The following is a 17,116-nucleotide window of genomic DNA, read 5'->3' as shown; positions in this document are numbered from 1 at the left end:
CTTCATGATTCTTACCATGAGTACTTTAGTTCCTAGAGTAAGTGACATACCATGCTTTACTGAGTTTAGGACTAGACTCTGGATTTTTATTATCTGACATGTGTATCTATATTTTTATATCATACCTGATCTGTGTACCTAGACCTTTTGCTTTGATCCATGTACATTGTTGGTACATATTTTATGGAAGTGGATATGTTCAGGACCTAGGTTGTTATACCATAAAGGGCCTGTATACCCTAAATCTGTGGATTTGACTTACTTGTACTAGGGTACACAATTTTATATATATATGTGGATTTGGTTCAGGATATTGTTATGCTTAGTTTCATGCACCATTCGCATGATTGCATGCTGCGTGATAGACTGCTCCATTATTGTAGAGCATATCGCCAATTTCATCACTGTTCGGTGCTCCGTTGGTCCGCTCATGGGTATCATGACGCAGCGTGGTAGCACGTCAGTTTTGCTCTGTTCGGTGCTCCGTTGGTCCGCTCATGGGTAGTGTGACGCAGCGTGGTAGCACGTCAGGGATCCCTCTCCGTGATGGTGTACCGGGAGATGAGAGCATTGCGCTCCCCCACTTATGATTTGGGGTAGGAGTATGTGTGTACTCCGACAGCATCCCGTCCACTCGGTCACTCATCAGGAGCAGTGACGTCAGAGTGCACGGTTGTCACAGCTCTATCCACTCAGTCTCACTATTATGTGTGAGATGACTGACTGGCGTCAGGGGTGACCATGTCATTTGCACCATATGCATTTATTGCATTTATTTGCTTGTGTTTGCTGCACTTATATGCTACATTTTGGTGGATGCATTTGTTTGACATGCATACAGGAGGCATATTGTGTATCTAGTTTGACGATCCTTTTGTTCTGGATAGGAGTTTCTGGTGAGTACAGCTTCCTTAGTTGCCTTTCAGTCTTGCATTTTTCCTATATATGATTAGGAAGCTGTATTCCATGTTTATTGCTGTTAGATATATCTTACTAGGAATGTCTATTGGTATTCGCTGAGTTGTTGAACTCACCCCCGTGGACTCTATCTTTTTCAGGTACCAGGTTGTTTATGGAGTCGCTTGGAGTATCCTGACTGCCGGTCCCCACGTCATATTAGAAGACCAGTGTTCGTATTTTATTTATGTTTATCGTGGTATATGGTATGTGTGTATTTGGCTTTGTGTTCCGATTTTGTTTCCAGAGTATTGTGTTGTTATGTGGTGTAAGCCTAGTCGGCTAGCAGTCTTGTATATTTGGTTTTCTATCATTTTCTGCTGTATTTTGGTTGTGTTTTTATTGTATCAGCCGAGTAGGCTGCATATAAACTGCGTGGTTATGTGTATATTCCAGCCGCCTGTGGCTGAGGTATATTGTGGATGTAGAAAGTTTCAGATTGTCCGCCGTACAGGGGAGGTGCTGCTGAAATTTCTTCGGACAGGGACTTCTCCGGGGCGTGACAATTTAGTGGTATCAGAGCAGGTATACGATACTTGCTATGTGTTTTGGATTTTTCGAGATTTATCTGATATCAATTTATTTGGTATCAGAGCACGGTACAAGTTTTATATATCGTGTTTCGGATTTCGTGTTTCGGTCTTCTTGATGTGACTTTTTGGGTTTTGGGACCTGGCAGCGACAGGACATCTCCAAGCTATAGGAGGTATGTTGGTATGTGTTATCCTACCTTTTTGGTTAGTATATGCACTGTTGACAATTATAGTTTAGGACATGTATTAGTATTCTTTATTAGTACCTGTCTATTAGTACCTGTCTGGTTGTTGTAGCATATATTACATGTGATGGGTTAGCCACTGATCTTGATTGACCTTAATAGAGATTAAGGATTATAGGCTTTGGTGATTTTACATATCATACCCCCAGTAGTTTTAGCTTCTGTTACGATTGGTTGGTTAGAAGATCGAGGCACATACCAGCCTCTGTTATTATTAGCTGTGTAGTGGATAGTATCTAAATATTCATGTTGACTTAGCCAGTAGTATACCATTTTATCTAAATTAATTTTATTAGTAGATAATTGATCTACTCTTGTTAAATCGATCAGTAGAAGTTTGATTTACCATAGTAGCTTGAAGAGGATTAATGTAATCTTGATCAGTTAGAAGATGACTGATTTAGTTTTGTTGGTTTGATCAGTAGAGGATTGCCATACTCTATTTTTAGAGGTTCGAATCTTTAGTTTATTTGTGCTTAGTTAGGTATCTAGAGCACATTTGAGTACATGACTCGTACTGTCGTGGAAAAGACTGAATTAGCGGTATACCATTATCGGTTTGCTCAGTCTATAGAGGATCGATGTATCCTATTCCATGGGTACTTTAGTTTTAGACTGTATGTACCTAGTTGGATTGTCTATGATTGCGTTTTCCTGTATGATCTTTATGTTTGATTTTATTTAGTTATACCCCTAAACCATGAGAGTAGGTAGCATAGGCTTGGTGTGGTAGACTGGATTAAATATGCTGATTTTACATACCTGTATAGTTTATACACTTGATTATTATGTGGTGTAGGAGTTCTATGATAGACGGTAAAATTACATGTAGTGAGTGTATATTTGTCCAGATGATGATTATTGTGGGTTTCTAGTAGATTATACCCGAGTGGTCTGATTGGTTTATTGGAGGTATTTTGTTGATTAAATCTATGTTGTGAAATATGTACATGTGTTTGAGTGTCATATTGAAAGTATCTTGTCGACTACATCGGTGTTGTGATATATGCATATGTGTTTGGTGTGGTATCTGAGGTATCTTGTTGATTATGTGTGGTTTGTGAGTGCACCTGGGTTTAGTATGTCTTATTGGAAGTATATGTTGATTATACTCTTGGCATATGTGTATATATATCATATGAGTGTTGTTTGAGGTGTATTGTCGATTATACCTATGTTGTTATATGCACACGGGTTCGGTATGCATTATTGGAGGTATCACGATGGTTTATACCTTTGTTGTGAGTATGTTTGGTGTGTAATAATTGGAGAATTATGTCGATCATACCTATATTGTGTGTGCATGTGTGCCAGGTGTATTGTTGGTAGTAGCATGATGATTCTACGTATGTTGAATGCAGGATGTGGAGTGTCTGCATTATGTCATTTGTTGGATTACCCTGTCAACCCATTTTCTTATCAGTGGGTGACTCACTACGATGTTGATAGAATTGACGATGAGTTTGATTTGATTGCTGTATTGTTATACCTTTGGCTACACACAGTGATATGTGGTTGAGTGATCTCGTGCAGCCTCTAGTTGGATAGTTAGGTGCCTTGGGCACTTATGTATTATTTGTGGTGAAGCGTTGCTCCCACACGTGTTATGGATTGTTTGTGGTGGAGCGTTGCTCCCACATATTGCGGATTGCTTGTGGCGGAGCATTGCTTCCATATTTATTGCAAATATATGTTACGGATTATTTATAGTGGGGTGTTACTCCTACATATTGAGGATTTCTTGTGGTAGAGCGTTGCTCCCACATATGTAGTATTTTCTGTGATGGAGCGTTGCTCTCACACTGGAGGATCTATTCTTAGATGATTTATATTGTTGGTGTACAGATTCCTGACTTGTTGTCGGGGATCTTATGGTTAGGAATGACTGTGATACAGACATTATGTGTCTTGGTGTTACCATTAGGGCTTGCGGAGCCTTAGATGTTTTCATGGACTCGATGATTTGGGTATCCCTAGGATATTGGATCAGAATTCGTTATCGTTATTGACGACGTGGTGTTTTATTCCTGATCTGAGGTGTATCACGTACACCATCTTCGCATAGTTCTAGAGATGTTTCGATAGAAACGTCTATATGTGAAGATCAGTAGTGCGTATTTTGGTTGTCTTCTGGGAGATGTTTGATACACACGGTCACCAGTAGGAGTATACCGTGGATCCACAGGAGATAGAGGGTGTTACCAGTTGGGAGTTACTATGGTCTATACATGAGACTCGCAACTCCCTTTGTCGAGCTAGTTATTACCGGAGGCTCGTTGGGGGGTTTTCCACGCGTTGCTATGCCAATGACACGCTTGACTAGGAAAGGCATGAAGTTCACGTGGTTCGAGGACTACGAGACCAGCTTCCAGGAGCTGAAGCGGAGACTAGTGTCGTCTCCGATTTTTGGTTTTTCCTTCTAGAGAGGATGGATTCGTGCTCTATACCAACGCATCTCTACAGGGTTTGTGCGCTGTTTTGCTGCAGCACGGCAGGGTAGTCTCCTACTTCTCGGCAGTTGAAGGAGCATGAGGAGAACTACCCAGTACATGACTTGTCGTTGATCGCCATTATTTTTTTTTTTGCCTTAAAGATTTGGCAGCATTATCTGTACGGTGTTACATTTGAGATTCTCACTGACCATAAGAATCTCAAATATCTGTTCACTTAGAAAGAAACTTAATCTCCGATTGAGGAGATGAATGGAATTCCTGAAGGATTATGATTGTACCATTAGCTATCACCCGGGGAGAGCTAATGTGGTTGTCGATGCACTTAGCAGGAAGTCCAGAGGGATTTTAGCTTGCCACCGAGTTGTAGTCACAGACTTGATTCAAGGTTTCTCCGAGTTGGGCCTTGAGGGGTAAGGACAGACAGAGCAGGGTACTCTGGTTACCATGGTTGCTCAGTCGTCGATTAGGACGAGGATCCGAGAAGCCCAGGCCAGTGATCAGGATTTGCAGTTTATTGGCAACCAAATAGCTTCTGGGCAGCAGACCGAGTTCACACGAGACGAGGAGGGTATTATATACTTCCGAGGCAGATTATGCGTACCTCACTCTCATCTGATCTTGCAGGAGCTACTTCAGGAAGCTCATCGCTCACGATTTGCGATCCACCCAGGCGGGACCCGCATGTATCGAGATTTGGGGCGTTCCTATTGGTGGAACGGAATGAAGAAAGACATCGCGAAAATTGTAGCTAGATGTCTTGTCTGTCAGTAGGTGAAGGTCGAGCATCAGAGACCTGCCGGTTTACTTCAGAGGATTCCTATTTCCGAGTGGAAATAGGAACACATTACCGTGAACTTTTTGGCGATGCCTACGACACGACGAGGCCATGACACGATTTGGGTAATCGTTGAGCGATTTACCAAATCGGGCACTTCTTAGCGATCCGGAAGACTGATTCCCTGGATCGATTGGCAGATCTGTTTTGTCGGGAGATCATCAGATCACGTGGTGTTCCGTTGACCATTATTTCAGATAGAGACCCCCGGTTCACGTCTCGTTTTTGACAGAGTCTGCAGTAGGCCTTGGGCATGCAGCTCTGTTTTAGTACAGCTTTCCATCCTTAGACAGATGGATAGTCACAGCGGACCATTCAGACTTAAGAGGACTTGCTGAAGTCTTGTGTATTGGATTTTGGAGGCAGTTGGGAGGACCATTTGCCATTGGTAGAATTCGCCTACAACAACGGTTTGCATTTGGCTATCCAGATGGCACCGTTTGAAGCGTTGTAGGGTAGGCCTTATCGGACACCCACCCTCTGGGATGAGGTTGGGGAGGCCCAATTGTTGGGACCTCATAGAACTCAGCATGAGGCAGAGTTGGTCCGTACTATCTGATGGAGGATGTCAGAGTCGCAGGACCGCCAGAGGAGTTATGCTGGCCGGAGACACAGACCCCTGGAATTCTCTACAAACGACCATGTTTTTTTACAAGTCTCACCCTCGAAGGGGGTGAAGAGATTTGGCCTCAGAGGTAAGCTAGATCCGCTATACATTGGACCTTTCCAGATCTTGGAGAGTATTGGAGCGTTAGTTTACCGTCTGGTACTACCACCGTTTGTGGAAGGTGTTCACGACGTATTCCATGTGTCTATGCTGAGGAGGAATGTACCCGACCCAATACATGTGTTGTCAGATATCTCAGTTCCTATTCCGCCTGACGTCACTTATGAGGAGATTCCGGTACGGATTTTAGACAGGAAAGAGCGTTAGTTGCGGAACAAGACTATCCGGCTGGTTAAAAATCGGATGGCAACATCATTTGGACGAGGAGGCTACTTGGGAGCTCGAGGATACGATCTGAGCTCGATACCCCCATCTTTTCACTTGAGGTATGTGATTTTATGGTTCCGTTCAGCATTTATACTGTTTAGCATTTGCTAGTACTTGATGATGGTAGATATCAAAATTTGGGGACCAAATTTTTATAAGTGGGGGAGAATGTAAAATACCGAAAAAATGGCAAATAATGATAAGGGAATTTTCCAGAATTTTTAGAAATTTTTCAGGAATTTTTCGGAGCTCCTATGGACGAGTTAACGGGGATAAAAATGGGGCCCGGGAAAGCCTGTTTAGGCTACCCAATTTAAGCGAGGAAAAGTTGAATTTATTTATTCATTTCTTTTTCTTTCTTTGTTTTCGCTGAACATTTTTCCCCACGCGTCCCTCTCTTCTTCCCTGCAGAACCCACTTGCTTGATGCCGTGCCCTAACTTCCCTTCCTTCTCCTCTCCGATGGTTCCTTCCTCCCCAAACCCCCGCACGCTTTCTCTTTCCCTCACGCGTGCCCTAACCAGCGCCGCAAACCGCCGCCGCTTCCCTCTTCTTTACTGACGCCGACGACGCCAGGGAACAGAGAGCCGGCGGCTGAGCTTCGCCTTTCCTCTCCCTCTTCCCTCTCGGTGCCCTAATCTTTGCTTCGCTGCCCAGTCGAGCCACCGACCGACATCTACTAGCGCCGCACCGTGCCCTAGCTTCCATTGCCGCAGCCGCCTAGCATCATCCCCACTACCGTCAGTGATGTCGTGCCCTAGAGTTGATACACTGTGCCCTTTCGACGCCAATAGCCACCACCCGAGCACCACCCCAAAGTCGATGCCCTAGTCTTCCTACTCGCCGCGAGCCACAGTGTTGAGTGCTTCCCCTCTCTGCCTTTGTGTCGGCTGCCATCTTCTTGTTGTGCCCTAGCGCCGCTGTCGACGCCAACAGACACCACCGGACCCTACTAGTTCTTCACTGCCGGCTGAGGGTTGTTGCTCTCCTCTGTGACGACCACTGGACTTGGAGATTTGTTCCGGCCACTGGTTTCCGACGTTATCCGACTGCAGCCACATACGGCAGTGACTCAACAGATTGGGCATTTATGTTTGGGTGAGTATTTGGATTTAGTCTTTTGGTTGGAAACATTTATATGGTTGTGGTGATATTTTTGATTTAGGGTTTTTGGAATTTACTGTAGTGATTTTTTCTTTAGCTGAGGTTTCAAAATTTGGTGTGTATGGTTCGTATCAGATTTTATGCTTATATGGTCAGTATAATTTCGGTTAATACGGATTATGGGTGATTCACGGTTCCGGCGATCCAGCTTCAGCGGTGAACCCCTTGGGCCGTATTCCATCAGCAGTAACAAGGCTGCGAATTGAGGTAAGGTTTTGTTGAGGTGAGCTTTGGTGTTTTGAATTAAGGTTTCAGCAAATCTTTTACTATATAGTTGGATTTATGGATTGAGCTTCTTGGCAGTGATTGGTAGGGTTGCTGAGCTACTGGAGTTTCGATCATACCTCAAGGCCAGTGCTTTTCTAGTGATGTACCTTGGGTATTTTATTAGTATGTTGCTAAATTAAGTTTCTAAAGGATGGTAGAGTTTGTGATTGATGATATGGTTGATAGGTTGATTGGATTGAAGTGAAAGATTGTGGATTTAGATAAACCTAATTAGGCTAAGAAATTAGGTTAATTATTGTGATTAGGGTTTTCCCTAATTTGATTGGGGAGTCTATTTAGTTATTTACTGTATAAGTAATTAACTAAATACAGTATGTGATCTCAGGACTTTGTTACGAGGCGAGCGTCGCGACGCGGGATAGCTTATCATGATCGACAGATTTTAAGGCGGGTACCTCTTGACTTATCTTTTTATGATATTGTCAATTGGATATGCATAGTATTTTATAGCTGCAAGCAATGATCATGTTTGCCTTTGGTATGTCATGGTTTGATGCCCATTGCATGATCTGTTTAGTCGCTTGTTATGTGTCCATGTTTATACTTCATGATTCTTACCATGAGTACTTTAGTTCCTAGAGTAAGTGACATACCATGCTTTACTGAGTTTAGGACTAGACTCTGGATTTTTATTATCTGACATGTGTATCTATATTTTTATATCATACCTGATCTGGGTACCTAGACCTTTTGCTTTGATCCATGTACATTGTTGGTACATATTTTATGGAAGTGGATATGTTCAGGACCTAGGTTGTTATACCATAAAGGGCCTGTATACCCTAGATCTGTTGATTTGACTTACTTGTACTAGGGTACACAATTTTATATATATATATATGTGGATTTGGTTCAGGATATTGTCATGCTTAGTTTCATGCACCATTCGCATGATTATATGCTGCGTGATAGACTGCTCCATTATTGTAGAGCATATCGCCAGTTTCATCACTGTTCGGTGCTCCGTTGGTCCGTTCATGGGTAGCGTGACGCAGCGTGGTAGCACGTCAGTTTTGCTCTGTTCGGTGCTCCGTTGGTCCGCTCATGGGTAGTGTGACGCAGCGTGGTAGCACGTCAGGGATCCCTCTCCGTCATGGTGTACCGGGAGATGAGAGCATTGCGCTCCCCCACTTATGATTTGGGGTAGGAGTATGTGTGTACTCCGACATCATCCCGTCCACTCGGTCACTCATCAGGAGCAGTGACGTTAGAGTGCACGGTTGTCACAGCCCTACCCACTCAGTCTTACTATTGTGTGTGAGATGACTGACTGGCGTCAGGGGTGACCATGTCATTGGCACCATATGCATTTATTGCATTTATTTGCTTGTGTTTGCTGCACTTATATGCTACATTTTGGTGGATGCATTTATTTGACATGCATACAGGAGGCATATTATGTATCTGGTTTGACGATTCTTTTGTTCTGGATAGGAGTTTCTGGTGAGTATAGCTTCCTCAGTTGCCTTTCAGTCTTGCATTTTTCCTATATATGATTAGGAAGCTGTATTCCATGTTTATTGCTGTTAGATATATCTTACTAGGCATGTTTATTGGTATTCGCTGAGTTGTTGAACTCACCCCCGTGGACTCTATCTTTTTCAGGTACCAGGTTGTTTATGGAGTCGCTTGGAGTATCCTGACTGAGGCTAGTCTTCGCATTTTATTTATGTTTATCGTGGTATATGGTATGTGTGTATTTGGCTTTGTGTTTCGATTTTGTTTCCAGAGTATTGTGTTGTTATGTGGTGTAAGCCTAGCTGGCTAGCAGTCTTGTATATTTGGTTTTCTATCATTTTCTGCTGTATTTTGGTTGTGGTTTTATTGTATCAGCCGAGTATGCTGCATATAAACTGCGTGGTTATGTGTATATTCCAGCCGCTTGTGGCTGAGGTATATTGCGGATGTAGAAAGTTTCAGATTGTCCACCGTACAGGGGAGTGCTACCGAAATTTCTTCGGACAAGGACTCCTCCGGGGTGTGACATAAATAAACAGAACAATATTTGTCCTTTATTATAAAAGAGAAACCTTTCTTGTCCAAACAAGAAACTGAAATTATGTTCTTAGTTAAAGAAGGCACATAACAACAATCATCCAACTCTAGTACAAGCCCAGAGGAAAGAGATAGAAAATAAGTCCCTACAGCAACAGCAACAACCCTTGCTCCATTGCCTACGCATAGGTCCACCTCGCCCTTTGCCAATGCCCTGCTATTTCTCAGCGCCTGCACATTAGTACAAATGTGAGAAGTACATCCGGTATCTAATACCCATGATGAAGAAATAGATAGATTGACTTCTATAACATATATACCTGAAGTAGAAGTCTCACTTTGCTTCTTCTTAAGATCTTCCAGGTACACCTTGTAGTTCCTCTTCCAATGCCTAGTCTGACCGCAGTGGAAGCAGGTAGCATCCTTGGCGACCCCTCCTTTAGGCTTCAGTGCCTTGCCTTTGCCCTTGGCTTGGGACTTTCCCTTGCCTTTGGGCTTGCCCTTGCTCTTGTGTTTTTGAACCATCAGAATAGAGTGGGGCCACTACAACAAAAACCCTCATAGACATCAGTGGAACAACAACAGTTTTAAGCAAAAATCGATGTCTTTGAGTATTTTACACCGGTTTTTCTAAAAATCGATGTCTATGAGCGCAGATTTTAGCTCATAGACATCGGTTTTTTAGGCGATGTCTATGAGCGCCTTTTTTTTCATTAATAGACACCAATTTTAACTGCGATTTTTAAAATCCGGTGTTAAAGAACCAAAATAAAATATTTTAATATTCCCACAGCTAAAATTTGCAACATTGTGAAGTTCCCTCCAAACCTAAATCTATATCGCGCCCCTTCCTCCGCGCGACCATCTCTCTTGCCTAAGCCTAAACCTAAACCTCCGACCATCTCTCTCAACCTCATCTCCCTCTTCTCCTTCCTAGATCGACGCCCCTTCCTCTCCCGATCAAGATCAAGACACGATGCCCTTACTTCTCCGCCCAACCACACCGCATCTCCTCCAATTCCACCCTTAGGTTGAGAAGAGGAGCCCTTCATTTTATAGAAATGCTCACAGTTAAAAGGGCAAGTTGGCGACAACAGCGGAGCTTTTACTCACTTAAGCTGTTTTCCCTGTCTCAGCCCTCGCCGGAAAGAAGCGAGGTGTAGAATCGAAGACAGCGATCGTTCCTGCCCCCGTTCGCATTTCACCGCCGATCCTCCTGGTGGATGCCATCTCTAAACCCTAAAATCTCTTCTTTTGGTCGGCGCAATTCGATCTCTCTTCAAAACACGTTTTTTTTCCTTTGCGCTAGAGAATGAGAAGCCGGCTCCATCCAACGGCAGCGAGAGGAACAAATCCGTGAGAAAATTCACCTTTAGAGATCTCGCCGCGCCCACTCACAACTTTAGGGAGTCGAATCTAATCGGAGAAGGCGGCTTTGGGAGAGTCTACAAAGGGCGACTCGATTCAGACCAGGCAAGTTGCTCACTCCTTCTCCCCTCCTCCTTGCTTCTGCCATCTTGCGGCTTCGTCTGAACACCGGAACTCGGAAACCAGATTGTGGCCATCAAGCAGCTTAAGCAGGATGGTTATCAGGGGAGCAAGATCACTGTGACCTCAGAGGGCCCCTTCTCAAAGAGGTAGTTGCTTTTTCTTCTTCTCCTTGGAATCTATTTAATTCATTATTTTCCCTTTTTGTTTAAATTTTTTCTGTCGCATGAATTTCCATTCTGCCGAGATCTGTCTTTTGGTGTTTTAGGTTAAAATTGCACTTACGCTGTATTGGTGAATAACCATCTTCATCTGTATTAGTTTCTCATCATTTGTGGCTGGAATTTGAGTAATTATTGTTTCAATATTCACTTTTAAGGCACTTTGCGTCGTGTTCTCAAGAAAAAGGTTTGTTTTTGCGTGTGAATAATGGAGCTGCACAACGCTCGATATATTATGTTTTATAGGTTGGACTCCTTATTTTTAGGCAGTGTTCATCTTTAATTTGTCTTGTTTTAGTTAGTTTGGAGGTCAATACTATTCATCTTAGAAAGCCATTTGCTGCAGGGATTGTAAGTTGTGACAACATGAACTAGTGTTTGTAGGAGGCAAAAGTAGGTTCGAGATTTTGGTCTTTCCTGTATTTCCTTTTTCCATGGAAAACATTTTACCTAGTACAAATTTTAGGTTTCGATGTATGAAGTTGGTATCTCTGTGTGTGATTTATGTGTCTTTTGATTCCCTTGCTCATAGAAAAAACTAATTTGATTATTGTCTTATTCTCTAAGAATTTCGTCCTTGCCCCACCTTTTCTTATGCCTAACCTAAAACCTAAAACCTAAAATTGAAGTGTCAACTGACCAATCAAAAAATGGAATATGCAAAGGGGCTCATGTACTTGCACGATGTTGCAAACCCTCCCGTAATTTACAGGGATATGAAGGCGGCAAACGTGTTGTTGGATGAAAACTTCAACCCCAAGCTGTTTGATTTTGGACTTGTGCCTAAACTTGGGCCTGTCGACGACTAAACGCCTATTTATCTTAGCTTATAGTTTGGAAATTGAAACCTACTTCTGTGCCTTTGATGTTGAAATTCTTATTTGCTCTTCACCATTGTTTCTTCTTGTGTCAAAATTGAAACCGCGACTTGTATTTCTCTTTAGAAGATACACTTGAAATGCACTATATATGGTCGATTCTCATAACTGATTGTTTGCCAAGACTATAGAAGATGAATGTAGACTCCATTAAGTATCCAGTTTAAAGCAAAGGATCTCCATGTGTGTGTATTTTAATTGCATAATTTTAACCCTTCTAATACCATTTTGTCGCAGGTGTGGACACTACAAGAAGCTTGCCCCTGAATATGAAAAGCTTGGATCGAGCTTTAAAAAGGCTAAATCTGTTTTGATTGGGAAGGTTAGCATCGTTCTAAATCAGGCCAAGAAGCATCATCTCTTTTACTGAATAGGACATGCTCAAATTCCTTTTTTGGTTTTATCTTTTCTGATCATTTTGAGTCTAAATGTAGCACACTACTAGTGTGCTATACTGCCATGTAGTGATTGAGTCTAAATGTAGCACACTACTAGCAACTATCCCTTCTAATGTAGTAGTATTGACTCCAGACATTTGATCAGATTGTTCTTGATGTAAATAAAGATGTTTTTGTTGAATTCTATGATCCATGGTTAGTGTATTTGCTGAGGTTCTTTTTTTTCTCTCCATTTGTAGCATTAGATACTTTTCCTTATCCACTGTAGACGACTAAGTTTCTTATCTTCAAACAGGTGTGGCCACTGCAAGCATCTTGCTCCTGTGAGTATTTTTGTTGAGACAGGGATTAAGACCTAGATTAGCCTAAGGCCATATTTGCCATGTTTTTAATTATGAGATTACTAGATCTAACCTGATTCATTGATGTGGTTAGTCAATTGTGTACCTTGAATGCTTCATTAGTTTTGCTACCTATTTAGATTTTGGAGAAATATTATATGATGTTAATTTAGAGTAAGTTGAAAGTAGGTATCATTTATTGAATTATATGTATTTTGAAACTTACATATTGCTAAATAGTTGTCAAACTGAGAGTTCTATATTTCTAATTACCTATGTACTAGATTTAGATTTGGGGAATTGTGGTAGTGTGATGTCAGTTGATACCTTAAATGCAAAATCAACATCTGATTGAGAGGAGGATCAGATTCACTCACAATTCTTGTTTTCTACAAATTTAATATTTGAATTCGTTGATGTTTGAGAAGAAGTGTAATGCTAAAATGCTTCCAACCTTATCCAACATTCATCTGACATGAAAATTGTGTGAAAAATGTGCATTATGACCTACTATATTTTGTGCTTAATCATTATTATTTCTCAAATTATCATGATGAAGTCCTCTTCAGTCATTTTTTTTTGGTATATCATCCTTACTATGATAGGGTGTTAGCAATAATTTGGTTTGATATGAATGATTCCATCTAAAAATTCACTATACTAAAGACTATTTAGTCATTTCCTATGTGGGAGGATCAGAATTTTCAACTTTGTCATTCTGAAATTAGTTTGTTAAGCGGGATGCCTTCTGCATTTCAGGTATGGAGTTAGTGGTTATCCTACCTAGAAGTTTTTTCCCAAGGAAAATAAAGCTGGTGAAGATTATGAGGCTGAACGGGAGTTGGATGATTTTGTTAAATTTATTAATGTGAAATGTGGCACTAGCCGTGATGCGAATGGTCAACTTACTTTCCAGGTGAGTGATAGATTGTGAAGGATCATATTGACAAACTTTGTTCTTCAGTCCGTAGTTGTATATGATAGTTACTATCTTGTCTAACATTGCATACGTATCTTCATTAAGATATGTAAGCAAATCATAAATGCACATCTTAATTTAGGTCTTATGCTAGGCTAATTTGCTGTGTCATAGATTTCTCTATCCAATATATATCCACTTATCGGCATCGCAACAACGGCTTTCATTGATAGTTTCCTAGATCTTTTACTGTGTCACATATTTATCTATCCAATATATCCACTTATTTGCATTGTAGCAACTGCTATTATTGATAGTTTCTAGGATCTTTTTCGCAATAAGTATGCAGTGGAAGACTCATTGATTGTGATGGTATGTTCTCCCTTTCTTAATATGGTTCATTATTTAAGCAAGTAACTATACTATGTTTGATTTCTTCTTGTCTATCTACACAGATTGCTAAGGGACTAAGACCCATTTTTCTTGTCTATCTACATAATTGATGCTCAAGGTGATCAAATTTTTTCTTTATTCACAATTTTTGTTTTGAAAGTCTGGTTGATTACGCATATTGTTTGATTAGATTATAGTTTTAAATTTGATGGAATGCTTGCCTTTATGCACAGAGACTATGCTTTGCATCGGAAGTGAATGGCATCGTTATCCTTCTTCATTTTTTATGCCTTCGTACATTAAGGAAGTTCAATGGATAAATGAAGGATTTAGGGGTCTTCTCCCATATCCTTTTAATTCAAGTTTGGGAGGCATGACAACTACCCCACCTTATTTCAATGACAAGAACAAGGGTTCTCATGGCCAATATGTGTCTATTAATGGGATTTTCAATGTCTTGCTTACCACGCTAATCCTACTTCTGATTGGATTTGTAGCTTCAAGATATCAAACTCTACACCTTCTATATGGAGCTAGATTTGCAAAAGCCATATCCAACTCGAGGAAGTGACTTATTGACATGGGAGGTAGGTGTACCTCTTTAGTTCCGCTTTTGACCAAATATCCCTATAAAGATTAATTTGTGTGCTCTTAACAGATCTATTCCTACAACGTTGTTATCTAGGATTAGCATTTATTCTGTTAAATGTGATTTATGCACCTATAATTATTCTGGTGAAGTTAGCATTCTATTAAACTAGATTATAACCTTTGCAGAGAACTTATTGGTAACCAAGGACTTTGTGAAGATAGCAAATTTTGGCCTTGCTCGTGAAGTTCATTCGAAGGCACCATTCACAGAATAGGTTTCAACACGCTGGTAAGCATGTTTATGACAAGCACTTGTGATCTTATATTTTTTATTTGATACATGTACACATTTGTTTTAGTTATTTGACATATGGTGGATTTATGTGTTTTTACAGTTTACAAATCTCAAGTACTCCAGAGTTGAAATTGATGAAGTGGGCTGAATGCATGCTAGATTACATTTGAAGTGCGGTTCTACCTTGATGTGTTAAAAGAATGTTCTACCTTGATTTTGATATCTATTAGCTAGCTTTTGATGTAAAAAGAATGTTTGGGTATTTTATGGATATTGTTGTAAGAAGATTATTTATATAATTTGTGAATATTTGTGTATTTTATGGATATTATTGAATGAAGAATATTTGTATAATTTGTGAATATTTGTGTATTTTTTTTGTTATTGTTGCTTTTTCATTGTTTCGGAAATCAAATTTGCGTTGTTAAAAAATATACATATTACATCGGTCTTCCACCGCTGCAAAACCGGTGTTATTAACTAATATTACATCGGTCATTTACTGCTGCCAAAACTAGTGTTATTAACATACAATATTACATCGGTTTTACACCGTTGATGAAATGGTGTCGTTAAGTGATACTACACCGGTTTTAACCCGATGTCTAAAATGACAGACTTTTAACATCGGCTTCATAGACATCGGTTGAAAATGAAATAGACATCGGTGGAAAACCGATGTCTATGAAGGTTTTTGTTGTAGTGGGCTTAACCTTCTTAAGGTTAAGCTCAGCAGTTCTTAACATGCTAAGCAGCTCGGGCAGTGACTTGTCAATTTCGTTCATGTTGTAGTTTAGAACAAATTGACTATAGCTATTCGGCAAGGATTGCAAGATCAGGTTAGTGGCCAGCTCTTGGCCAAGCGGGAATCCCAACCTCTGTAGGTTTTCTATGTACCCAATCATCTTGAGTACATATGGGCCTACGGGAGCCCCATCTGACATCTTGCACTGAAATAGTGCCCTTGAGATCTCAAATCTCTCGTGCCGCGCTTGTGGTTGATATAGTTGATGAAGATGTTCAACCATATCGTAAGCGCCCATCAACTCGTGTTGCTTCTGAAGCTCAGAGTTCATGGTCACGAGCATAAGACAGGACACATCTAATGCGTTATCTTGATGCTTCTTATAAGCATCTTTGTCAGCTCACGTGGTAGTGGCAGGAGGAGCCTCCGGAATGGGCTGCTCCAGAACGTACAGTTTACGTTCTTGGGTGAGAACTATTCTCAGATTCCTGTACCAGTCTAGGAAATTTGCTCCGTTGAGCTTGTCCTTGTCAAGGACAGAACGTAGAGAGAAGGTGTTCGTGTTTGACGTCATGGTTATCTACAACAGAAAAATGCAGAAAATAAATAAACATTATATTCTAGTAATCATTTAATTAGGCCATTAACTAAATGATGCTCCCACTGAATTCTATAATTCATGTGGGACAAGATCCACATCATACTAACCCTTGAGTTAGCTTTGGCTAATACGCCCAAGATTTAGTATGATCGGTAGGTAACGATTTACCAATTACATCTCTATGCAACTCTTGTTTATAGGATCATTATCCGCAGTTATATTAAAACTTGAGTTAGCTTTGACTAATACGCCCAAGAATTAATATAAATGTGATTTATGTCCTATCTTTCCAACCGTTTGAAGAATGCCTACAGTTAAACTCGATTTAACTAGTTGTACTCAATCAAATTGAGTCTCTACTCACCCATGCGTTGATAGGTGGGACCAAGATTGTCCCTCCGTACTCTACCAAGATAATATGTGTTGCTCTTTTTTGGCAGATTCAACAACACATGTGATCAAGGTAGTGATAGGTATCACAACATGGTAGGTAGTTTAGAGTTGATGCGATTGAGATCTAATCTAATCGTAGGGTGCATCTTGTATACGATTTAGATCTAATCTAATCGTTAAGGTGCTAATTAACTACTTTACTAGCATGCATTAAATACACACACACAAGCAATTAATTATACTATTTGTGATTAGTCATGACCCTACTACGATCTTCTCAAGCCAATGAGAAGATCAGATGGTCAACCTAGGGTCAATAGCTTCTCAAGCTCCTCCCTTTGACCACCTTGTGTTGCTCGCGCCCTCCTCGTAACTCCGTCTCGAGTGGAC

The 17,116-nt window shown here is 40.8% G+C and overlaps 1 protein-coding gene across 1 annotated transcript; it reads left to right on the top strand.

The window, feature by feature from the left end:
* Positions 1 to 11,822: 11,822 nt before the first annotated feature.
* On the top strand, positions 11,823 to 14,949 carry LOC122050441 (protein disulfide isomerase-like 2-1). The gene is made up of 5 exons (XM_042611342.1): positions 11,823 to 11,935; positions 12,288 to 12,372; positions 13,577 to 13,705; positions 14,599 to 14,688; positions 14,879 to 14,949. The coding sequence occupies exons 1-5, from the start codon at positions 11,823 to 11,825 to the stop codon at positions 14,891 to 14,893; spliced, it is 432 nt and encodes a 143-aa protein (XP_042467276.1). The 3' UTR covers positions 14,894 to 14,949.
* The last annotated feature ends 2,167 nt before the right edge of the window (positions 14,950 to 17,116 follow it).

Source organism: Zingiber officinale, chromosome 3A, assembly GCF_018446385.1.
Source record: "Zingiber officinale cultivar Zhangliang chromosome 3A, Zo_v1.1, whole genome shotgun sequence".
In the NCBI taxonomy this organism is placed as follows: domain Eukaryota; kingdom Viridiplantae; phylum Streptophyta; class Magnoliopsida; order Zingiberales; family Zingiberaceae; genus Zingiber; species Zingiber officinale.
The sequence above is the reverse complement of the archived record's forward strand: the minus strand, read 5'-3'. Positions and strand labels throughout refer to the sequence as shown.